This window comes from Chionomys nivalis, chromosome 11 (genome assembly GCF_950005125.1).
Source record: "Chionomys nivalis chromosome 11, mChiNiv1.1, whole genome shotgun sequence".
In the NCBI taxonomy this organism is placed as follows: domain Eukaryota; kingdom Metazoa; phylum Chordata; class Mammalia; order Rodentia; family Cricetidae; genus Chionomys; species Chionomys nivalis.
The window spans coordinates 20,127,705-20,152,858 of record NC_080096.1 but is presented as its reverse complement, the minus strand read 5'-3'; the positions used below and the strand labels follow the sequence as shown (position 1 = coordinate 20,152,858).

General features: G+C 43.9%; 1 protein-coding gene across 1 annotated transcript in view; it reads right to left on the bottom strand.

Moving 5' to 3' along the window:
- The window catches only part of Phactr4 (phosphatase and actin regulator 4), a 78,385-nt gene extending 56,157 nt beyond the window's left edge, over positions 1-22,228 (bottom strand). Inside the window, exons 1-2 of the mRNA XM_057784838.1 lie at positions 22,131-22,228; positions 12,763-12,816 (exon numbers count right to left, since the gene is read on the bottom strand). Coding sequence (XP_057640821.1) covers positions 12,763-12,778 — 16 coding nt within the window. The 5' untranslated portion in view covers positions 12,779-12,816; positions 22,131-22,228. The remainder of the gene's footprint in view (positions 1-12,762; positions 12,817-22,130) is intronic.
- Between the last annotated feature and the right edge of the window lie 2,926 nt (positions 22,229-25,154).

The window sequence follows — 25,154 nt, the reverse complement described above, 5'->3', positions numbered from 1 at the left end:
CCCTTTGGGGTCAGTAGGAGATTACTTCTCAATTAACAAGAATGCAGGTGCCAGGCTTAGCAGCAGAGCCTTTAGCAGCTGAGCCGTCTCAGCAGTCCACTTTCTTCTTTTCATTCAGTCCATTCAGTCACGCTAGCCCATGGGAGGATGCTGCCCATATGGAGGGTGAGTCTTTCCTCCTAAGGTAAACCTTCTTTGTAATAAACTTACTTATTTATTAATTTAGGATAGTGTGGAAATGCATGTCACAGCACCCATGTGGAGGTCAGGGGACAATTTTGTGGAGTTGTTTTTTTCTACACTTTTATGTGAATTCCAGGGGTCAAACTCGGGTCTCTAGGCTTGCATGGCAAGCCATTTTACCTGCCTTAGTTAAACCTTTCTGGAAATACCCTTTTAAGTAAAGCCTGAGGTGGGTTTCCATGGTGCTTCACTGTCCAGTCAAGTTCACAGTGAAGATTAGATATTACAGGACTCTTCCTTTAGACTGTAGAGGTCTTGGTGCCTAAGCCAGGGAATAGGGGGTGTGAGTGTTCTTATCTTTATTTAGAGACAGCCTCACTCTGTGGCTTACCCAGCTTCAGACTAAAGGTAGTCAGTCCTCTTGCCTCAGCCTCCCAGATGCAAGGATTTACAGCTTAAGTTACCACCCCTGTGGGATCATGATTCTCTTAAGGCTTCTTCATGAGCAGAAATAGCTTTTAGCTGAAATCACAATCACCAAGCTTGTTTCTTGGAAGGTTCTGTTTTCAGGATACATTTTATCTAAAATACTTGTAAGCTTTTAGAAAGGTAGTATTGCATTGGCTGCTCTAGCACAGACAGGTAAGGCAAAGTGCGAGTTGTGCGCCTTTCCTCTGGTCTCACTAGACTGTTTTCCTAAGACACAAGTACATTTGGCTCTGGTTTTAAACCAAATTTAGAAACAAAGGTATATGTGATGCAAAACATAAAAGTTCTATGAAAAGGCTGGGCGGGTGGTCCCGCACTCGGGAGGCAGAGGCAGGAGGCCAGCTTGGTCTTCAAAGTGAGTTTCAGGACAGCCGGGGCTGTTATACAAAGAAACCCTGACTTGAAAAACAAAACAAAAACAAAACCCAAACAAAACGTACTGTCAAAAAAACTTAATTATTCACCCCCCCCATACTTCCTGTGGTTCTAAAAAATTGAAGGTTGAAAACAAGAAAGTGCATTTGAATTACTAGCTGGAGTGAGTTTGATAGAAACAACATTTACATAGTCATCCTTAGTTATTTTGCAGGAATTCCTACTGACTCACGGTGGCACCAGGTGTTTATTACTCAGACTTTTTATTTAGGAGAGGATAAAGGCTGGATTCTTCTGTACATAAGCCAGAAAGGAATGCCCCTTAACCTGAATCCTTGCTAGAAGTTCCTGAATAACTTTCAGGTGCCACGGCTAGCCTCAAACAGTTATTGCACTCCCACAGATACGTGACTGAGGGCTGATTCTGCCCAGGTCCAGTCTCCTTTACTTGGAGGCAGTTTGCGAGCCGGCTGAGTCGTAAAGAGTTATGAAAGAGAGAGAAGGATGGAGCAGCCGTCGTTAGTCGTCATCTGAGTCACCAGCAGTGAATGCTACTTGCTAGGAAGCGTTGAGCACATTTCAGACCCTACAGTGGCCTGATTTCCTACGCCTCACTGATGCCTTGGTTCCTTAATAGAGCTTAGCTGGCACATCTATTTGGCTTTATAAGGTGCTCTTCTTCATTAGAAGACTAAGGCTTTTTGATCTTCTTTGTATTGTAACTATAAAAAGCAACTACATTCTGCTCATGAAAAATAATAGAGTAGAAAAAAATTGGTGATCAGTGAGGTTTATTAATAATACAATTCAAGGTGGTGCATACATCAAGATCATTGCCTAGTCCAGGGCTTCTCAACCTCTGGTCCTGACCCCTTTCAGCAGGTGGGGTGGGGTGGGGAGAGTTGAACGACTCTTTCACAGGGTTCACAGCCATCTTTTTACTTATCTTCAACATAGGTCACAGTGACCCTTAGACTCCAAGTACGCAGTCCTGGCAGCACATGCCTATAACCCAGGCACTGGGGAGGCTGAGGCAGGACCATTAAGTGCTCAAGCCCAGAGGCTCTGACCTTGTACCTATTCTCACAACTCTCCCACACCTACCCTCATCTTTAGACCTGTCGACCCTTGGGACTCCTAAGCTATGACACCTGTTCTCCCTGGTCTAACTCACTTGCCATACGCTGTTCTCTCCATCTTTCCTTCCTAAATCTGCCAACTGCCACTCTTCAATATCCAGTTCTCACGCGACTTCCTCAAGTTGAGTTCCTTGAAGCCTCTCGTCCCTGAGTCGGCACTGGCAACTCGTCTTATGTAATCAGTCATCCTGAACGAACCTCTATCTACAGTAGACGCAGCCTTTGCAGTGATCATCTATTTATTCACCGCTTCCTTGACAGTAGAGAGTGAGGCTCGGGGGGTGGCTCCTGTCTAAGCCCAGGTGGAGGCAGGAAGACGGCTGTCTGTTCAAGAGCAGCCGAGGGCTGGAGAGATGGCTCAGAGGTTAAGAGCACTGCCTGCTCTTCCAAAGGTCCTGAGTTCAATTCCCAGCAACCACATGGTGGCTCACAACCATCTGTAATGAGGTCTGGTGCCCTCTTCTGGCCTTCAGGTATACACACAGACAGAATATTGTATACAGAATAAATAAATAAATATTAAAAAAAAAAAAAAAAAAGAGCAGCCGAGGCTGTAGTGTGAGACACTGAGCGTGCAGGCACGTGGAGGTCAGAGCTGGATGCTCAGTGTCTTCCTTGACCACACCCACCTCATTTTTTGAGACAAAAAAAAAGTAGAAATTGTCTTGAGAGCCTTAAAAAATAGCATAGTACACAGCACACTAGAGTATGCAAGAACCACTTGGGGGCCAGTGAGATGGCTTGGTGGGTAAAGGGCTTGCTTCAGAAGCCTGAGGACCGGACTCCGATCCCCAGGACCCACATGAAAATGAGAGAATCCGCTCCAGGCTCCTTCCTCTGAGTTAGTTTTGAAATGGGAACAGGCCTAGAAGTTACGAATACATAATAAACCATTGATCAGGGGCTGGAGAGATGGCTCAGCGGTTAAGAGCATTGCCTGCTCTTACAAAGGTCCTGAGTTCAATTCCCAGCAACCACATGGTGGCTCACAACCATCTGTAATGAGGTCTGGTGCCCTCTTCTGGACTTCAGGCATACACGCAGAAAGAATATTGTATACATAATAAATAAATAAATATTTAAAAAATAAATAAACCATTGATCAGTTGCTACAAAAAGAAATAAAAAAGGCATAATTGAGATTATATTGCTATGTGTGGATTAAATGTTATAAACTAGCTTCCACATGAAACATGTTATTATAAATTAGTTTCCATAAGTATACGTTATTATAAATTAGCTTTCACAGAGGCTCAAGGCAACTGATTTGTATGTGTGCATCTGCTTGCAGGTATGTGGAAGCCAGAGGCTGATGCTGCGTGCATTCTGTCATTACTCTCCACCTTGTGTTTTGAGACAGGTCTCTCACCAAGACCTGGAGCTCCCCAATGAGGCTAGGCTGTCTGGACAGAGCCCCAGGGATCTGTCTGGCCCACCTCCCCAGGGCCAGAATCACAACCACAAGCCGTGACACCTAACATTCTTGCATGAATTCAATTATTTACCACTGAGCAAACCCCTAGCTTCAAGACTATTTTTATTTATATAAAAAATTCACAGTCGGGCGGTGATGGCGCACGCCTTTAATCCCAGCACTCGGGAAGCAGAGGCAGGCGGATCTCTGTGAGTTCGAGACCAGCCTGGTCTACAAGAGCTAGTTCCAGGACAGGCTCCAAAACCACAGAGAAACTCTGTCTCGAAAAAACAAAAAACAAAAAAAACAAAACAAAAAAAAATTCACTTTAGCCAAGCAGAGGTGGCACACTCGGGAGGCAGAGGCAGGTGGATCTCTGTGACTTCAGAGGCCAGCCTACTCTACAGAGTGAATTCCAGGATAGCCAAAGCTATACCAAGAAACCCTGTTCAAATTTTTAAAAAGATCCAAATCTCTTAAGACCTTAAATTTTATCTTTTCTTTCTGAGAATGTATTCTGCATCCAAGTGCATACAAATGTGCAGTGTATCTTTCAAGGCAGGGTCTCTCACTGAAGCTGGAACTCGATGAGTCAGCTGTACTGACTAGCTGGCAAGGCCAGGAGATCAGCCGGTCTCCATCTGGTCAGCACTGGGATTACACAGGCCACTGAACTCAGCTTTTAGATGGTGTGGAAATGTGAACTCATGCCCTTCCGCTTGCAGAGTGAGCACTCTGCCCACTGAGTCATTCCCAGGCCCTGAAACACTACCCTGTTCTTTTCCTGTTTCCCTTCACGGCAGCTAGGGCAGAGTGCCAACTGAAATTTGTTGAAAGAATTAATAAATCCTGTCAGCTAAGCATCAACCGACCATTATCTTTTGATTGAGGTTAGGAAACTAACTAGCCTTCACTGCAACGATATTAAAGCACACACTGTGGAAGCATAATGAAATTATAAGCAGCTTGTGGCACATACCTTTGTATGTTCTATCCTAAGTCAAACATCTCCCTACTCCCCGCCCCTGAGACCGGGTTTCTCTGTAGCTTTGGAGCCTGTCCTGGACCTAGTTCTTGTAGACTAGGCTGACCTCAAACTCACAGAGATCCGCCTGCCTCTGCCTCCCGAGTGCTGGGATTTAAAGGTGCATGCCACCACCACCCAGCAAACCACACATCTTTTTAAGAATGAATCTTCAGGAGGGGCTGGAGAGATGGCTCAGAGGTTAAGAGCATTGCCTGCTCTACCAAAGGTCCTGAGTTCAATTCCCAGCAACCACATGGTGGCTCACAACCATCTGTAATGGGGTCTGGTGCCCTCTTCTGACCAGCAGGCATACACACAGACAGAATATTGTATACATAATAAATAAATAAATTTAAAAAAAAAAAAAGAATGAATCTTCAGGGCTAGAGAGATGATGGCTAAGCAGTTAAGAGCACTGGATGCTCTTCCAGAGGGCTGGATATGGCAGTTCACAACCATCTGTAACTCCAGTCCTGGGGGATCTGACACTCCCTTCTGGCCTTTGAAAGCACCATCCATGCATGTAGTGCAGACACACACATGCAGACAAAACAGCTATACACATAAAATAAATCCTTAGTCCCAAAACTACAACAAACCCTCCCAAACCAAAACAACAAAAAAGCTTTACTTTTCTTTTACAATTAATACATTATTTATTAGCATAGTTTCTCATCACTATTCTGTGCATTTATGTCTAGGTGTGCATGCCTCCATGGGTGCGTGTTCGTGCAGATTGGTGTGAAGACCCAAGGACATCATACTGAACACAGTTCTCTCACTGACTTACAGCTCATCAATTAGGCTAGACTGGCTAGGCAGGGAACCCCCAAGGATCATCCTGTCCCTGCCTTCCCAGCCCTGGGAAAACATACACTCATCACTATGTTCCAGGAATGCTTTACCAACTAAACCACCCCCAATCCTACCTTACCTACCATTCATCCATCCATCATCCACCCACTCACCCATCTTGTTTTTTGAGATGGAAAACCAATCTGTAGCCTAGGATGTACGGGAATCCATCATTTATCTCAAGCTGATATCAAATTAGTGGTACTCCTCCTGCCTCAGTCTCCAGAATGCTGGGATTACAGGTGTGAGCCACCAGGCCAGGCAGACACTGTTCTTAAAGCTTATGATTTCAGTACTTAGTTTTCAAGTTTTCTTTTTTAGAAATAGGGTTTCAGATTAGCCCAAGCCACAGTAGATTCTGTCTCAAAAAATAAAACTAGTAGATTGGGCCTGGAGAGCTGGCTCAGTTGTTAAAAGCCCTGACTGCTCTTCTAGAGGACCCAGATTCAGATTCCAGCACTCACATGGTGGTTCACAACCATCCATAACTCCAGTTCTAGGGAATCTATCTAACACACTCTTCTGGCCTCTGAGGGCCTTCCATGCATATAGTACACATATTTACATGCAGACAAGCACTTATACACAAGAAACAAAAGTAAATCGAGTTTTTAAAAAAGATTAAAAATGTCTTCTAGAGGGCCAGGGCTATAAACTCAATGACACAATGTTTGCCTAGCCTCGAATTCTTGATCCTTCTGCCTCTGCCTCCAGAGGTCAGTATTCTAGGTATTCTTTTTTTTTTTTTTTTTTGGTTTTTCGAGACAGGGTTTCTCTGTAGCTTTGGTGCCCGTCCCGGAACTAGCTCTTGTAGACCAGGCTGGCCTCGAACTCCCAGAGATCCGCCTGCCTCTGCCTCCCGAGTGCTGGGATTAAAGGCGTGCGCCACCACCGCCCAGCTATTCTAGGTATTCTTGACCACTTCTGGCTTGTATGGCTACCACATTTAATTTCACAAAGAGAAATTAAATCTCCTTGAAGAAATATATACAAAAAAAAAGAAAAAAATCATGTTCACTTTCAAGTAGTGGAATATAACAATAAAAAACTCTAGTTCCAGGACAGGCTCCAAAGCCACAGAGAAACCCTGTCTCCAAAAACCAAAAAAAAAAAAAAAAAAAAAAAACAATAAAAAACTCCCATCCTCTCTATGTTTATGCCTTTTTCAGGGAAAAAGATAGAAGACAATATGTACTAGATATTTGTGAAGATGCCATATTAAATTTCTAGATAAACTACAGAATGCCTTTAGTCCTCATCCTGGAACTGGGGGACTGAGGAAGGAGGATGCTGTGTGTTTGAAGTCAACTTGAGATACTTTGTCTCAAACCAAAATAAAACAAACAATAAGAAAGAAAGAGGGGGAGAAGGGAGGGAGGAAGGAAGGGAGAGAGAGAGAGAGAGACCTTCACTACAAAAAAAAAAAAAGATCTTAATCTTAAAGGAATTTATCTCCTACGCCTGAAGAATTGCAACTAATTAGAGTTAAGGTTTCCTCCTCCTTTTTAATAGAAGGGAAGGGCTGTGTTGTTGACACCCTTTTAGCTTCCAGTGTTAAGATAACATGATGAAAAATTTCACATTAACTCTGAAATAAGCCACACTTGCTAGGAGCATGGCTAGTTAATAAGTATCCTTGACCAGATAGAACAAAGGTTCTCAACCTTCCTAATGCAGTTCTTCATGCTCTAGTGACCCCTCCACCATAAAATTATTTTCATTGTTACTTCATACCTGTAATTTTGCTACTGTTATGAATCATAATGTAAATATTTGATATTCAGGATATCTGATATGGGACACCTGTGAGAAGGTCTTTGACGCCGTCACCCCAAAGGAAAAAGGTCAAGACCCACAGGTTGAGAACCACTGAAATAGAGGAAAGAAAACAGCAAACCCCAAATCTTTGCAACCTAGTAGGTCCTTATAAATTCAAATATAAGAAGAGCCAGGCACAGCAGCATACACACTCAATCCCAGCGCTCAGGAGGCAGAGGCAGGAGGATCTCTGTGAGTTTGAGGCCAGGCTGGTCTACAGGGCAAGTTTTAGGACAGCCAGAACTGATGTGGGATTCCCCTCTGTATGCTGTGAATGCCATTGGCTAATAAAGAAGCTGCTTGGGCCTATTACTGGGCAGAATAGAGCTAGGCAGGAAAATTAAACTGAATGTTGGGAAAAAGAAGGTGGATTCAGGGAGAAGCCATATAGTCGCCACAGGAGACAGACGTGCTGGAACCTTGCCAGCAAATCACAAGCCTCATGGTAAAATATAAAATAATAGAAATGGGTTATTTTAAGATGTAAGAGCTAGCTAGAAATATGCTTAAGTTATTGGCCAAATAGTATTGCAAATAATATTGTTTGTGTAATGATTTTGGTTCTGGGAGGCTGGGAAATGAATGAGCAGCTTCCACCAACACATACTGTTTCACAGAGAAACCCTGCTTCCAATAAACAAATAAACAAAATATTTGGGAGAGACAATATATAAATTTTAGACCTCTCAAATCTTTGGAAGTGACAATTCAGCAGTTTTTTGGGGGGCAGGAGGAATCTCATGTATCCCTGGTTGACCTGAAACTCAGTAGGTAGCTAAGGATGACCCTGGAATCCTTGACCCTCCTGACTCTTCCTTCCAAGTGCAGGGATTAAAGGTACGTGCCATCACACCCAGCTTATAGGGTGCTAGGGATCAAACACGGGACCTCCCTCATACATGTTAGGCAAGTACTTTACCAACTGAGCTACATCGCCAGTCCTTACAATTCAGTACATTTTAACAACTAATAAGTCCCATTTTCAATAACTTTTCAGTTCTGATATTCTGTAGGGAGCCTGGGATTAATCCACAGAGAATGGAGAAGAATGAAATAGAAGTAGGGGACATTTTAAAAGGACTGGAGTGTGAAGAACCACAAGCACAGCTGTGCATGTGTACTCTCTCTACTGTCTTTACCCGGCACTCCACTTACCCTGCAGCCATTTCTGCTCTTTGTAACTGCACACCAATACAAGTTGGCAAGTGACACCTGCAACGTATTATCTCCAAGTCCCTATGCAAGCGGATGAAGGCAGAGGACTACAACAAGGAGAATCATCCCTTTTCAGATCATATTGTTTAATGATGGGACATATTCTCAGATATAGGCCAGGTAATTTCTTGGACAAACATAAAGATAATAACTAAGAAGGCTACAATGTCTCTAGGTAATTTGTTTGTTTACTTTTCTTTCAGACAGGATCTCAATATAGTAGCCTGGGTTGGCCTGCAACTCCCATAGTCTAGGCTGGCCTCAGAAGAGTGGTGGGTTTACAGGCATGGGTCACCAAGCCACCTCTAGCTGATATAATCTTATGGGGCCATCTCTGTATATGTGGTCTGTCACTGACCAAGGCACATTTATGAGATGTATGACCGTAGCTGTGACAGGGTTTTAACTCTGTATTCCAGGCTGGCCTTGAATTCATGACGGCCTACCTGCCTGTGGCCTCTAGAACGCCGAGACTGCACTAGCAGCCACCGTGCCTATTTCACTGTGCGCACACTTACAATAACAGTGCAAGGGCAATGGCAAGTTTATCTGATGTCCTTATGAAACTGTAAAAATTATTAGTTTGGGGCTAGGCGGCGGTGGCGCACGCCTTTAATTCAAGCACTTGGGAGGCAGAGGCAAGTGGATCTCTGTGAGTTCGAGACCAGCCTGGGCTACAAGAGCTAGTTCCAGGACAGGCTCCAAAATCACAGAGAAACCCTGTCTCAACAAACAAACAAACAAAATTATTAGTTTGGGAGGAAGAGATGAAAATTATTGAAATCCATTATATAAATTATGAAACCGTCAAATAATGAAAAAGAATTTTTTAGAAGTATTAGTTTTTGGCTCTCAAGGTAGCTCATTCAGCAGATAAAAGTGTGATCCCAGGAACCCATGGTAAAGAGAACCAACTCTTGAAAGTTGTCCTCGGATCTCCACAGGTGTGCCATACCATGTAAACCCACACATCACACCACACAAGAACAATAATAATGGACTATTGCTTTTCACAATTCTCAAGCCTCTAGTTAGTTCATGTCTTTTTGTTAATTTTCACCAGAGACCAATAGTAATACTAATGATTTTTGTTGTTTTGTTTGGCTTTGGCTTTTAGTTTTTTGAGACAGGGTCTCACTATATAGCCTTGGTTGGTCTAGAACTTGATGGGTAGGCTAGGGTTGCTTCCAACTCATAGAGTTGCCTCTGCCTCCTGAGTACTAGGTTTAAAGAGATGTTACACCACACCTGGCCTTAATAGCATAATTTTTAAATAATGGGGCTTCAGAGATGGCTTAGAAGTTAAGAATATTTATTGCACTTCTAGAAGACCAGAATTCAAGTCCCAGTATCTACATGGTAGCTCACAACTCTAACTCCAGTTCCAGAAGATCCGGTGCCCTCTTCTGGCCTCCCTAGGCACTGCACACATATGCAGACATCATGCAGAAGGAAAGGAGCTTGGAGCTTTAAGTCTTCCCCACAGGAATTAGAGAGCAAAAGTCTCTCGACAGGAACAAAGATAGCTCAGTGACAGAGTGCTGCCTAGTATGCACAAAGCCCTGGGTATGAGTCTTAGCACAGAAAACAAAAACAACTGCTAACACTCACTGCTCTTCATTTCAGAACACTGCAAATAATTGATCCTAAAGATGCTTTCATAATTATTAGATGTCTAATCCAACAATCAGGGAACATAGGTATGACCAAGAGTTGGAGGCAGCCTTGGTAACACAGCAAAACCCTACCTCTCCCCCCTACCACCAAAGTTAGCGATCTTGATTATAACAAAGTTCCTGAAGATTGTTTTGTGTGTGTATTGGAGGATATATAGAAGGATCTTCTTGTCAAAAGTCATATATATATGAAGTGCAGGAAAGAGGAAAAGAAATTCAGGGGCAGCTTTGGTTAATGCCTGGTCCACATAAAACTCTACCTCAAAAAAGAAAACACAAGCCAGCCACAGTAGTGCATGTCTTTAATCCCAGCACTTGGGAGGCCAAAGCAGGCAGATCTCTGAATTCAAAGCCAGTGATTTCTAGGACAGTCAGAGCTACAAAGTGAGCCCTTGTTTCAAAAAACAAACAACAACTACAACACACACTAGCATCTGGGACTAGGGAAGTGGCTCAGTGGTGAAGGGCTTACGCCTAGCATATGCCAAGCCATGAATTCAATCTCTAGCACTTCAAAAAAGACTCCAAAGGATGTAGCTCAGGTCAGGGAGTGTTTGCCTAGCAAGCACAAGGACTTGGGCTCAATCCCCAGCATTGTATAAACCAGATGTGGCACACACCTGCAATCCCCTAACTCATTAGAACTCACTTTATAGTGAGTTTAAGGCCAGCCAGCCTCAAGTGCAGGTGGGTAGACTCCGGGTGCCAAGCATGACGACCAGAGTGTGGTCTCCAGACCACACATGGTGGAAGGACAGACTCTTGAGAGTTGTCCCGTGACCTTTCCACTGCTGTGTTGAACATGCATACATAAAAATAATTATAATAAATTTTTAAAAATCAAGTTAAACTTGAAATTCATTTACATGTCATATATACCTACCAAAGATAATTTTATACATTTTTTAATTTGTTTTAGGATTGTGACCCATTCCATTCTCACTCAGTCAAGTACAACTTTCCAATTACAATAGCATTAAAAATTTTCAGACTTTGTATGATTTACAGATTTTATGTATATGGGTGTTTTCCTACTTGTACGCCAGAAGAGGGCGCCAGACCCTTTGGACCTAGACTTACAGAGGGTTGTAACTTACAGGGAATCAAACTGAGGTCCTCTGGAGGAGCAGCCAGTGCTCTGAACTTCCGAGCCATCTCTTAGCACCCCCAGTACAGATTTTAGATCACGGACATTTAAACCTAAAACCTAACTATAGTAGAGCTAAGTAAGGAAATCAGTCTGAAAAAAATTAAGTTCAGTAAAATCTTCAACAACATCATACACCAGCCCAGTTTGCAGTCATGGCTTCATTTGTCTCCCTGTGACTGGTGCCTTTCCTTGTCTTCTGAAGGATCTCATGTAGCTTAGGAATGTTCTTCTAGGTGCTGGAGGACGACTTCCTGACTACACCCCCAGTGCAAGGAGTACAGGCTTGTGTCATCACACCCCACTTTTTTATTATACGGACCCGTGTTTAGGAACAGTCGCTGTGCTATGAAAATAAACTCAGTCTCCCAAATCCTCACAAATAATTACTTGACGACAAAACTAGGTCTATTAACAGGTGCTGACTGCCCTCTTCACACTAAAGATCTCCCAATGAACTAGCGATACTTCATAAAAACTCCAAGGAGCTCACACCTAGCCTCATTAAAATTAGAAAAAAAAAATGCTCATCTTGCAAGATCTTAAACAAAAATCTCAACATGAGGCAAAAACTGCAACCTGAACTGCCCGATGATGGTTACTGGGTCAGGGAGTCCAGAAAGTTTGGCTCAGTTACATTAATGGCAATTGGGCAAGACAGAATAAAATAAACTAAATTAACATCTCAAATATACTTCCTAAGCCTGAGGATACAGCTTATGGTAAGGTTACAATTCCTTCATATATATAATTAGGTATCTGTTTTTCTTAGCTGCTGAATCATCTTTCCAGCCTCTCAGGCCTAATTTATAATACAGAAAATGTCAACAAACAAAAGCTTTTTAGGACCTTTAATTACATTAAGAGTAGGAATGGAGACCAGTATTATATTACAATCAGAAGACAAGCAGAGGAGCTCTGGTCTACATAGTGAGTTCCAGGCTGGCTGGAGCTCCACAGGGAGACCCAGTCTCAAAAACCAACATATGGGTGGTGGTGGCGCACACCTTTAATCCCAGCACTCGGGAGGCAGAGGCAGGTAGATCTCTGTGAATCTGAGTCCAGCCTGGTCTACAGATTGAGTGCCAGGGCAGGCTCCAAAGCTATAGAGAAACCCTGTCTCAAAAAACAAAACAAACAAAAAAAAAGAAAATTAGGGCTGGGGATAGTGACAGACAGGAGGATCTCTGGGAGCGAGGCAGCCTGGTCTACATGAGGTCCAGGACAGCTAGCACTGTGTAGAGAGACCTTGTCTCAAAAGTAAACAAACAAAATAAGCTAATAAGAGTATAAATGGATACTGAGAGTGAAAAGTCTGAGAGCCACTGTTCTACATCAGCATAATAAGCAGGAGATAATTTACTCAAAGCTGTGACAGGTAAGGGCAAAGCACAAGCACCAATAAGAATGCAGGCTGTACTCACCAAATGGATCTTCCATGTCACTATTAACCAGAGTAGGGAGGCGGGGAAGAGTGTCTAAAAGAGAAAAGGTACATGCATGTGATATTGAAAATGTCAAATTTATCATCTTGCATGTGTCTTTTAAATAAGCTCTACTCACTAGCACTTATTATAGCTTAAACATTATTGAAAAATACAGCTTATTAAATGAGAACATTGCTATCTGGAGGCTGGTGAGAGCATCTACTGCACAAGCTTGATGACCTGAGCTCCAATCCTAGAACCCAGGGAAAATGGCAGAGGCAGTGGCATCATCTACAACCTCTGCATTCCTAAGGTGAAATGGGAGACCTGGGCACTCCTGGGCCAGCTTGCCTGGAGTACATAGCACAGCAGAAACAAAAGAGACTATTCTTCAACAGGGCAGAAGAAAGGCCAGGCAGAGTTCCACATGCCTGCCTGCCTTCCTTCCTTCCTTCCTTCCTTCCTTCCTTCCTTCCTTCCTTCCTTCCTTCCTTCCTTCCTTCCTTCCTTCCTTCCGTCCTTCCTTTTGGTTTTTCGAGACAGGGTTTCTCTGTGTAGCTTTGGAGTCTGTCCTGGAACTTGCTCTGTAGACCAGGCTAGCCTCAAACTCACAGAGATCAGCCTGCCTCTGCCTCCCAAATGCTGGGATTAAAGGCATGTGCCACCACTGCCCAGCTCCACACGCCTTTAAAACCTGCACTTGGAAGGCAGAGGCAGGTGGTGGATCTCTAAGTTTGAGGCCAGCCTGGTCTACAGAGTGAGTTCCAGGACAGCCAGGGCTACACAGTGAAGCCCTGTCTCAGAAAAACAAAAACAAGGGGCTGGATGATCAGTGGTTAAGAGCACTGGCTGCTCTTCCAGAGAATCTGGGTTCAGTTCCCAGCACCCACATAACAGCTCACAACTGTCTGTAGCTCCAGTTCCAGGGAATCTGATACCTTCACACCAATGCACATAAAATAAAGTTAAATAAATTACTGAAAACAAACAAACAAAAAAAAACCTCCTACAAGTTGATCATCAAGGCAGCCAGCTTCAAAGGTGGCTAGTTCACCCCAGAAACTATGCAGAAACTATGGTACAATGTACTATAGCATACTATGGTATACCAACAGAAGGGCCCAGAGGAGGGAAGAATGAGATGTTAGTGTGTGGAATAAAGACAGCAGAGTTGATGCCTGCTATGCTTCAGATGTGTTAGGAACCTTGTTCCCAGGTTGCTGGTACCGGGAAACGGAACCTTTAAGAGCTAGGACCTAATGGAGGGGACTCAGGGAACTTGAAGGAACTGTCAAGTTTATGAGAGGGACACTATTATGAAGGCCTGAGCCTGACCTTTTCCCCCTCCCTACCAAGGTCCTCATGAGAAGCCTTCAGCAAAGCTGGAAAACTTACTGGTCCACAGCACATACAAAAATCTCTGTCTAATCATTAGTTAGCCACTAAGCAAACAAGTGCAGACTACAGTGGGTACACAGAACAAAGAACACACACACTTTACATTTACAGGTTTAGCCCAGGAGAGTCACCAAACAAAGAAGAAGAAACCCCCAGAGAGAGCAGCCTCTTCTCAGGCTGCCACGCCGGCACGTCCAGTGCACGCGTCCTTGCTCGCTGTTTATTTGTTGTCTTTCTCCATTTTTAAAACCCCTTCTTTTATTTTCCACACATACACTATATACATAAAACCAAAAAAAGGGGATTTTAACAATTGAGAAAGAAACAACAAGTCAATAAGAAAGCTTGGCTTGTAGTCAGGTGGGAGAAAAGCAGCCAAGAAAACTGAACTGGGCGAGGTTCTTTAATCCCAGCTGTCAGAAGGCAGAGGCAATCTGAACTCTGGGAGTTAGAGGCCAGCCTGATCTACATAGTAAGTTCCTGGGCTACCTGGTAAAATGCTCATTTTGTTTTGTTTTGCTTTTTTAAAGGAGGACACCTTTGATCCCAGTACTCTGGAGACAGAGGCAGGCAGATCTCTGTGAGTTCGAGGTCAGCCTAGTCTACAGAACTAGTTCTATGACGGACAAGGATACACAAAGAAACCCTGTCTCAAAAAACCAAGGAAATAAAAGCTGAATCAAGAAATTCTAACTGTAAAACTTAAAAGATTTGAAATATGCTGTCAAAAAATACTTGTAAATCTAAAGAATCAAAGAAGGGCTATGGGGAGCTCAACGGAAAACTCATTTCACAGGATTTGGTCTCTAACATCACAAAAAAGCAAAAAGAGCCGGGTGGTGGTAGCGCACACTTTTAATCCCAGCACTCAGGAGGCAGAGGCAGGTGAATCTCTGTGAGTTTGAGTCCAGCCTGGTATACAAGAGCTAGTTCCAGGACAGGCTCCAAAGCTACAGAGAAACCCTGTCTCAAAAAACCAAAAAAACAAAACAAAACAAAAAAAACCCAAAACAAAACAAACAAAAAGCTAAACGAAATCATGACTAATTAATTATTTATTTATTATGTATACAATATTCTGTCTGTGTGTATGCCTGCAGGCCAGAAGAGGGCACCAGACCCCATTACGGATGGTTGTGAGCCACCATGTGGTTGCTGGGAATTGAACTCAGGACCTTTGGAAGAGCAGGCAATGCTCTTAACCTCTGAGCCATCTCTCCAGCCCAATGACTAATTAATTATTAATTCTTTTTTTTTCTTTTATTTTTGCTTGTTTTTCAATAACATGGTCTTATTCTGTAGCCCAGATTGGCCTAGAACTTTGTGCCTCAGTGTGGCTTCAAACTCACAGCAATCCTCCTGCAATTAGCCTCCTGGTGCAGGGATCACAGGCATGAGCCGTCACACCAGTGAAGTAGTCTCTAAGGGACTGACAGTGTCCGCGTGCACGTTTGCTATGCACAGTCGTCAAGCTATCTAGAAGGGCTGTCTGAATCACAACGTCAACACCCAAATGTGACACACAGCTGAACATTTTTATACTCAGTCCATTCTTGAGCTCAGAACTACTCCCTCTGCCTAGAGTAACCTTAGAGCTGGGGAGACAGATCTGTCTAAACAATGCTGTCTGAGTTTCATCACCAGCAAAGACAGGTTTACTTACATTTAAAAAAAAAAAAAAAAAAAGGTCCTGGTACAAGCTAGAAGAGGAGACACCCGCCCCCCATCCCAAAACCCATATGCACAGTCGAGGAAGGAAATCCAAGATTGGTTTCTAGCCTCCACATGTGGTCATGCACTCATCGTGTGAACACACACACCTTAAATGGAGGTGGAGGAGGAAGCAGAGAACTTGGAGCGACAAGTCCGCCTGAATTCCTAAAACCGCACCTTCTGTAATGCCGTCCTGCACTGTTTACCAAAACAGAATCTTTGCTTTTTTTTTTGAGACAGGGTTTCTCTGTGCAGCTCTGGCTGTCCTGGAACTTACTCTATAGACCATGCTGGCCTCTAACTCAGAGATCCGCCTGCCTTTGCCTCCCCAGCGCTGGGATTAAACAAATGAGTCACCACTGCTGAGCTCAAAACAGCATCTTAAACCAGACATATTGGTGCTGGCTTTTAATCCCAGGACCCAGGAGGATCATTGAAATTTCAAGGCCAGGCCTGATCTACACAGTGACTTCCAGGCTCACAAGGGCTACAAAGCAAGACCCTAGTCTCAAACAAAACAATCATTTAGTCCCTATCTAAATTTTATTTCCATTTAAAAATTTTGTGCATGTGCACCACATGTGAGCTTGGGGCCCTTAGAGGCCAGAAGAGGGCATTTGATCCCCTAGATCTACAGATGATTGTGAGCCACCGTGTGGGTGATAGGAACCAAACCTAGATCCTGTGCAAAAACACACAGTGCTCCTAACTGCTAGGCTATCTCTACAACTCCAATGTATTTATTCATGTCTGTCTGTCTGTCTGGCTCTCTCTCTCTCTCTCTCTCTCTCTCTCCCTCTCCTCCCTGCTTCCCCATAGCATGCATATGGAGGTCAGCATACAAAAGTTGATTCTCTTCTTCTAATATCTGGGTTCCAGTGATTTAACTCAGGTTTAATCTGAATTGGTACCTTTACTGCCTGAGCCATTTCATCCCCCAATCCCTATCTATTCTTTAAATGTATCTCTATTTAGCACCATTGAAAAAATGAAAATAAAATTTATACGCTGGCAATGCTGAAGTATGCATGGGCAGCCCGTATATGGTGGTTCTGTTGAACTTGTCCATATTGGGTTTCATGGTCTGTTGATGAGGACGACTGACCAGGTCTCTTCCTCAAAAGGGCACCAGATAGCATTACAGACGATTGTGAGCCACCATGTGGTTGCTGGGAATTGAACTCAGGATCTTTGGAAGAGCAAGCAGGGCTCTTAACCACTGAGCCATCTCTCCAGCCCATTTAGCACCATTACACTGTTATAATTTTGTAATACCTTAGGTTTTTGGAGACTGGCCTATATACCATTACATCACTATGCTCATAAAACATGCAGCCTCAGCCTGGCAGTGGTGGCACACGCCTTTAATCCCATCACTTGGGAGGCAGATCTCCATGAGTTTGAGGCCAGCCTGGTCTACAAGAGCTAGTTCCAGGACAGGCTCTAAAGCTACAGAGAAATCCTGTCTCAAAAAAAAAAAAAAAAAAAAAAAAAAAAGCAGCCTCTACCATACAACAGAAAACAAAAGTATCTGCTGGGACTAGAAAGCAGACTCAGTGGTAAGAGCATTGGCTACTCTTCCAGAGGACTCAGGTTTGATTCCCAGTTCCAGCACCCCATCAGGTGGCTCACAGCTGCCTCTCAATCCAGATACAGGGGATCCAGTGCCTTTTCCACAGCTCTTGTTTGCACATGATGCATATGTGTGTACACTCAAGTACACACACATAAAATTAAAAAATAAATCTTAAAAAAGAGAAGAAATACCAAGAACTGTGTGCTAAGCAATTCACATGAAGATTAAGACTTTATCTTGTGCTGGAGATGTAGCCCAGAGATAGTCATAACTGTCATAATTAACTGTAAAAATATAAAAACCAGGGGACTGGAAAGTTAGCTCAGCAATTAAGAGCACCGGTAGCTCTTCCAGAGGACACAGGTACAATTTCCAGCATCTACGTGGCAACTCAGAACTGTCTGTAACTTCAGTTCCAGAGGATCTGACCCTCACACAGACATACATGGAGACAAAACACCAATATATATAAAATAAAAATAAATTATAAAAGAATATAAAAACAAACTTTCTTTAATGGAGAATACTTTGGGGGGGAAGGTAGTTCCTATTAAGATACAAAGTGGTGGCGCAGGCCTTTAATCCCAGCACTCGGGAGGCAGAGGCAGGTGGATCTCTGTGAGTTCGAGACCAGCCTGGTCTAACAGGATGACTGCCAGCTTGCTCTACAGCATGAATTCCAGGATGGCCAGGAGTACACGGAGAAACCCTATCTCAAAACAAACACAAACAAAAGATACAAGGGAAGGAGTGGGAATATAGAATTTGCCAATCATATATAGGCCCTAACATGGCAACAGGGCAGCCTCCTCCATCTCCCCCAAAACAAGACCTCCAAGTTTTACAAAGGGACGGGTTCTTGGCCCAGTGTTCACTCATTCCCTTTTCCTTTTCTAGCAGCATCTGCAGCTGACAACAAAAGATACTCAGGTCACTTGCCTGCAAACACTCCATTAGGTAAAGCAAGATGCCATTATCCCTATGTTCAAGATGAAAGACTAAGGCCCAAGGATGTGACATAACCCAGCCATGTGACACAGGCCTAATCTCAGTACTTCTGAAACTGAGGCAGGAGGATCATTTCAGGTTCATAGTGAGCTTCAGACCAGTGTGAGCTGTCATATATAGTAAGACCCTGTCTCTAACAAAACAAGTTCATTTTAAAAATAAAAGACATTATCTGAGCTGGCTGTATAATTATTGAGACTTTTATTTACTATGTAGTCACTGTCTGTCTTTTTTTGTTTGTTTTTCGAGACAGGGTTTCTCTGTGTAGCTTTGGAGCCTGTCCTGGCACTCCCTCTGTAGACCAGGCTGGCCTCAAACTCACAGAGATCCACCTGCCTCTGTCTGCCGAGTGCTGGGATTAAAGGTGTGCGCCACCCTGCTTACTGTCTGTCTTTTTTTCTCCCCTAATCGGTACCAGTGTGCAAAGTCTGTATAACCCAAGAGGAGAAAACACTGTCACTGCTTTGTCCTCAGGACGTAGAGTCTTAACTTTCATTCAAGGCTGAATGAGTAGAAGGATGGATTTGGAAATAAAGTACAGCAACATTAATAAAAGAGACAGAGAGAGTTCATTCTCACCAAAGTATCAAAACAAAACGGGCATCAGTTAGTTTAAAAGGCTAAATTAGTCTGTAATCCAGCACTGAGATTGAGGCAGCAATGAAAATCTGAGGCTAGCCTGGGCTACATAGCAATATCATATATTAAAAAGAAGAAAATAAGACAAAGAACCTGAACTAATTACACTGACTGAATTTCACTGGAATGCTATGCATTTCACTTAACAATTTAAGTACGAGAGTTGAAGTAGGTTGTTAATCTGATGTCACATTCATGGCATGTACTGACAGAAAACCAAGACTAAACTGCAGGTTTAGTCTGATCAGAACTTTTTACTAAGCAAAAAAATTGAGAAAGCATTTCCCTAAGTCTTAATGCTCTAAAAAAAAAAAAAAAACAAAAGAAAAACAAAAAAAAAAAACATGCATTTGAGTTCTGTCTTCAATGTTAGGCTCAGGAGCCAAAGCAGCCTTACCCATCTTCTCTTGCAGAGAAACTTTTTTTGTTTTTTGGTTTTTTAAACAGGGTTTCTCTGTAGCTTTGGAGCCTGTCCTAGAACTAGCTCTTGTAGACCAGGCTAGCCTCAAACTCACAGAGATCCACCTGCCTCTGCTGAGATTAAAGGCGTGCGCCACCACTACCTGGCTCAGACAGACTTTTATTTTCTTCCCTGAAACATTGTCTTAATGGGCAGCTCTGGTTGACCTGAAACTTGTTATGAAGACCGGACTAGCCCCACACATAATCACCTTTTAATAAAAGATTAAAGCCACAACTTAGTAATTCATCACCCTTGTGTCCCCAAGGCCCCATAAAACTGCCATTCTGCCTACAGACAGGATAAGCAAGCTGGAGTGAAGCAGGATCTTCCGAACAGCTGATGGAAAAGACATGATCATGGTCCTGGAAAGTTCAGTTCCTGAGGAATTTGTTTGGGCTGGAAAATAATTCCGTAATTTTGCTCTAATATTCAGATCTCAGCAAATGAAAGCAGTTTGTGGAAATATGACTAGCAGCTATATTAAATCTGAGGTAACAGAAAGCACTAGACTTTCTATTTATATTTGGTTCAGCTTTCCTTCCAGGGTTAAGTGTCTGGCTTTGGGCTAGTCACTTTACATTTTAGGCAAGGCTGCATCAGCTGCAAAGTGAGAACCAATACCTCACAGAACCGTGGTGAGGATATACAATGTACGTTAACGGAACTTATACAATGTATACAAGTCCTCAAAAAATAACATGGACAGCACTATCATGTTTGAGGAAACAAGCCAGAAAGTAGCAAGCCTGCTATAAGTTCAGAATTTCAGAGCTAGATGTGCTGGTACAACCATAATCTTAGCACTTGGAAAGACAAAGGCAGGATAGGAAAGTTCAAGGCTAGACTAGGCTAATTGGCGACCCAATCTCAAATAAATAAATTTCTATGACCAATAATTGAAGAATAGCTGGGGCTAGAGGTGTAAGCACCACAGCAGAGCGAGTATTGGATTCCAGTCCTAGCACAACAAAAAAGGAAAAAAAAATGTGAACTAGCAAAATGCTTCAGATGGTAAAGGCTCTTCCTGCGCAGGCCTGGTCATCCAGGAACCCAAATGAAGCAGGAGAAAACCAACTCCACCGAGCCGGTCTCCAATGTCAAACCTGCACTGTCTCCACTCCACTCTCTCCCACACTCATTTAAGAAAACATTTCTTTCCCCTTGAAATAAGGTTCTGGCTCGTCTTGAACCCATGATCTTCCCTAGCCACAGAAGTATCGGGGTTACAGGGGTGTGCCACCACAACTTTCTAGGAAAGATACAACCGGTATCAAGGTATGAGCCTGTATTAAGGACCTTCTATCTCTATACAACATTAACACAATCCAAGCGTCTCAAAGTCATTTCTATTACAAAATGCCAGGCAGAATAATGAAGACTTTATTTGCCTACATGGCTAGGGTGGGAATTTAGCCTCAAAACACCTTTCCTGATTCATGTAAAGAAGTCCCTGTTGCCCTCCCTCAGGAATTTGAAATACTAATTAGTTTTCAAAGGGGTTTCTACCTTGGCCTCTATGAAGGTTTACCCCTACGCTAAGTCTCGCGATGGGGTCTTTGACGGGACGTGCAGTTACCGAGATCTAACCAAATTGGATCAGATCCACGAATCCAGCGGTGGGCAGAAAGAATACATTTTATCACTCTTCCCCTAACCGCTTTCATTCTTTTCACCGGGTAAAAACAAACCAAACCCACTTTCTAGAATACACTGAGTTTTCAACAAAGCAAGTTCTTCAATGAGCGTACTTTTTCTTTGGAGTTTTTCTGGGGAATCGAGGAGCTGCGTGGGCGAATGAAAGTGCCAAAGACTATTTGCAGGAAATGAATGATGCTCTAGAAATCTCTCCTCTCCGATTTTCAGGTTTCTAAAGCAATGATTCGCTTGAGTTGTTTGCCCGTCCCATACACACACACACACACACACACACACAGCTGCCACACGCATCGCAGTAAATTCCACTCTTCCTCAGTTTCCGGGGTTGGGGCTCCAAGTCTCACTTTTTCTTAGACATCATCCTCTCGGGGCGAAAAGCGCCTTGAGTTTTGATCCCTAGCTGCCGGAGGCTGACACTTAGGAACTGGACAATAACCTCGAGGTCTCCACAGAAACTACGCCAGGCTCCAAAGCCTCCGTCCGTTCTGCTCCGCCGGGATGCAGAGAGCTGAGGGAGGTCACTTTTGAAAGATGGACTTTGACCCGATCCAGTTACAGTAACCGGATCCCCAGGGAGCGGTCCCCGGCAGGACGTGCGGGTTCCCCCGGAGACCGAGACTCTAAGCACAGTCAGTCACAAAGGGGGAAAAAGCGGCGCAGACAAAAGGGCCCCGCGGAGCTGGGGGGCGGAGAGCGCGAGTCTGCGCCGGCCCGGCCACAGGCGGGGACACAGCAGCGGGACCGTTGTGGGAGGGCCGAGGGAGGAGGCTACGGCCCGCCACGCCCTGGCTGCACGGCCCGCCGCCCGCGCCGTTACCCCCCACCCCGGTCCGGCCCGCGACCCTCTGCTCAGCCGAGACGGCGGCTGCGGCGCGCGCGAGTCGCTCACTTTCCCGAGTTTGGAGAACTCACCCAGGTCGCCGCTGCCTCCGCGGGCTCCACAGCACTTTCTCCCGGAAATCCTACCTGGTCTCTGGCCGCCTGGCTAGAGCCGGAGCCTTCGGCCCCCGGGGAGGGGGGGGCGGAGGGAGCAGGCTGGACAGTGAGGATAGGAAGTGCCTCCGCGGAGGCTCACGGGACTTGTAGTCGCCAGCCGTGGCCAGCTGAGTGGCGATCGGGACAAAATGGCGGGAACTGCCAGCCCTCCGCCTCGCGGGGCCTGGCCCCCCACTCTGCCCGTCTGGGCATGCGCCGCCCGCGGCCGGTGCTCTGTACATAAATGGGTTTGGGCAGCTTGCCTAGTTCTGAGCAAGGCGAAGGTCTCTGGCTTGGGCGGACACGTTCAGTAACAGACGCCCGGCGATGCCCAAGAAAGGAGCTATGGATGTGTGGTGTTCTACAGTCTGTGTCTCAAACTATCGAGAGCCAATTTGAAGTGTCAAAAAGTTACAGTTTAGGGGCTGGAGAGATGGCTCAGCGGTTAAGAGCATTGCCTGCTCTTCCAAAGGTCCTGAGTTCAATTCCCAGCAACCACATGGTGGCTCACAACCATCTGTAGTGAGGTCTGGTGGCCTCTTCTGGTCTTCAGGCATATATATAGACAGAATATTGTATACATAATAAATAAATATTTAAAAAAAAAAAGTTACAGTTTACCCTCAATGTTGTGCGAAAATAAGGAACCCAGCCCATTATGCACAGACATGTAACCTCCACACTCCCCACTCTCAGTATTTTCCGCACTATCACCTAGTGGAAGTCACCATCTGTCTGTGAGTTGCACTCATTCCAGACCCCAGAGCTATCACCCTCCAGACACCCTCCTTGCTGCTGCTGGAGGATCTTTCTAAATGCCAAACCCATGGGTCACACCCATATTAGACCTAAATGTAACTTTTTGTTTTGTTTTGAGACTGGATTTCTCTGTGTAGAGCACAGAGATTCACCCGCCTCTGCCTTAATGCTGCAGTTAAACACACGTGCCACCACCGTCCAGCCAAAAATGTAAACGTTTTTAAATTACCATACATACAGAAGAACCCGGGAAACACAGGAGAAAATCTATGCCTTTCAAATACATAATCCATAACATCAAAAAATCGCAATAAATTACAACCCAATTGTGGTGGCACACACCTGTATTCCTAATTGCTCTGGAGACTGGAAATATTGTGAGTTCAAGATCAATTTAGGGGCTGGAGAGATGGCTCAGAGGTTAAGAGCACTAGCTGTTATTCCAGAGGTCCTGAGTTCAATTCCCAGCAACCATATGGTAGGTAGCTCACAACCATCCATAATGAGACCTGCTACCCTCTTCTAGCCTACAGGCATACATGCAGCAGGATATTGTATACATAATAAATAAATAAATCTTAAAAAAAAAGGTCAATTTAGTTTACACAGTTCCAAGGCAGCCAGAGCTACATAGTAAGACCTTGTCTCGAAAAAAAAAAAAATTACAGGTCAGTCAGATGTTGTCTGGTAATAATAATAATAATAATAACAATAATAAATGATAATAAGATAATAATTGTATGTTGTGGAGTATTTCAAGATGTGTTACATTTACTTACGTTGTGAAATATTTATTTAATGATGCAAAGATGTGATGCATTCTTGTATGTTGCATTTGTTTATCTCTGTAAAACTGTGCTGTTTTTGCTCTCTAAAATACCTGATTGTGCCAGTTGGTGGTGGTGCACATCTTTAATCCCAGCACTCAGGAGGCAGAGGCAGGTGAATCTCTGTGACTTTGAGCCTAATCCCAACCTGGTCTAAAGAGCGAGTTTCAGGACAGGCTCCAAACAAAGCTACACAGAGAAACCCTGTCGCTAAAAACCAAAAACCACAACAAAAAAAAACCCCACCTGATTGGTCTAATAAAGAACTGAACGGCCAATAGCTAGGCAGCAGAGATAAATAGGCAGGACTGCCAGGCAGAGAGAATAAATTGGAGAAGAAATCTAGGTTGAAGAAGAGGGAGGCGCTAGAGAAGGAGAACACCAAAGGCCAGTCACCCAGCTACACAGCAAGCCATGGAGTAAGAAGTAAAGAATATATAGGCCGGGCGGTGGAGGCACACGCCTTTAATCCCAGCACTTGGGAGGCAGAGGCAGGCGGATCTCTGAGAGTTCGAGGCCAGCCTGGTCTACAAGAGCTAGTTCCAGGACAGGCTCCAAAACCACAGAGAAACCCTGTCTCGAAAAAAGCAAAAAAAGAAGAAAAAGAAGAAGAAGAAGAAGAAGAAGAAGAAGAAGAAGAAGAAGAAGAAGAAGAAGAAGAAGAAGATATAGAATAGAGAAAGATGGGATAATTTAAGAAAAGCTGGCTAGAAACAAGCCAAGCTAAGACCTGGCATTCATAAGAAATAATAAGACTCAGTGTGTTTATTTGGGAGCTGGGTGGCAGCCCCACTCCCACTACCCCTACCCTCGCAAAAAGCTAAGAGTCTATCCTAGTAGGTTACCTCACTTACCTCTATTTAACACCTTTCACTTATTATTCACACACTTTATCTCCCTTGGTACCTTTTGTAACTCCTTTTACAGGAGATCTAATGCCCTCTTCTGGCCTCTGTGGGTACTGCATGCACATGGTATATATATACACACACACACACACACACACATATGCAGGCAAAACACTCATACACATATAATTTTTAAAAAGTTATTTTAAAAAATACTTCCCTCTTGGGCAGATGAGATGGCTTGCTGTGGAATATAATCCTTTTGAACACTGTGAAGATTTGTCACTTGGATTGGTTTAATAAAAGGCTGAATGGCCAATAACTAGGAAGGATTTTCAGGGCAGACAGCACACTGGGAAGAAAGGTGGTGATAGGGGTGAGGGGGCAGCCAGACAGAGAGGAAGGAGAACATGTAAAATATGTCATAACACAGCCAAGAATTGTGCAGCATGTAAATTAATAAATATGGTCCAATTTAAAATCTAAGAACTAGTTAGTAACAAACCTAAGCCATCGGTCGAGCATTT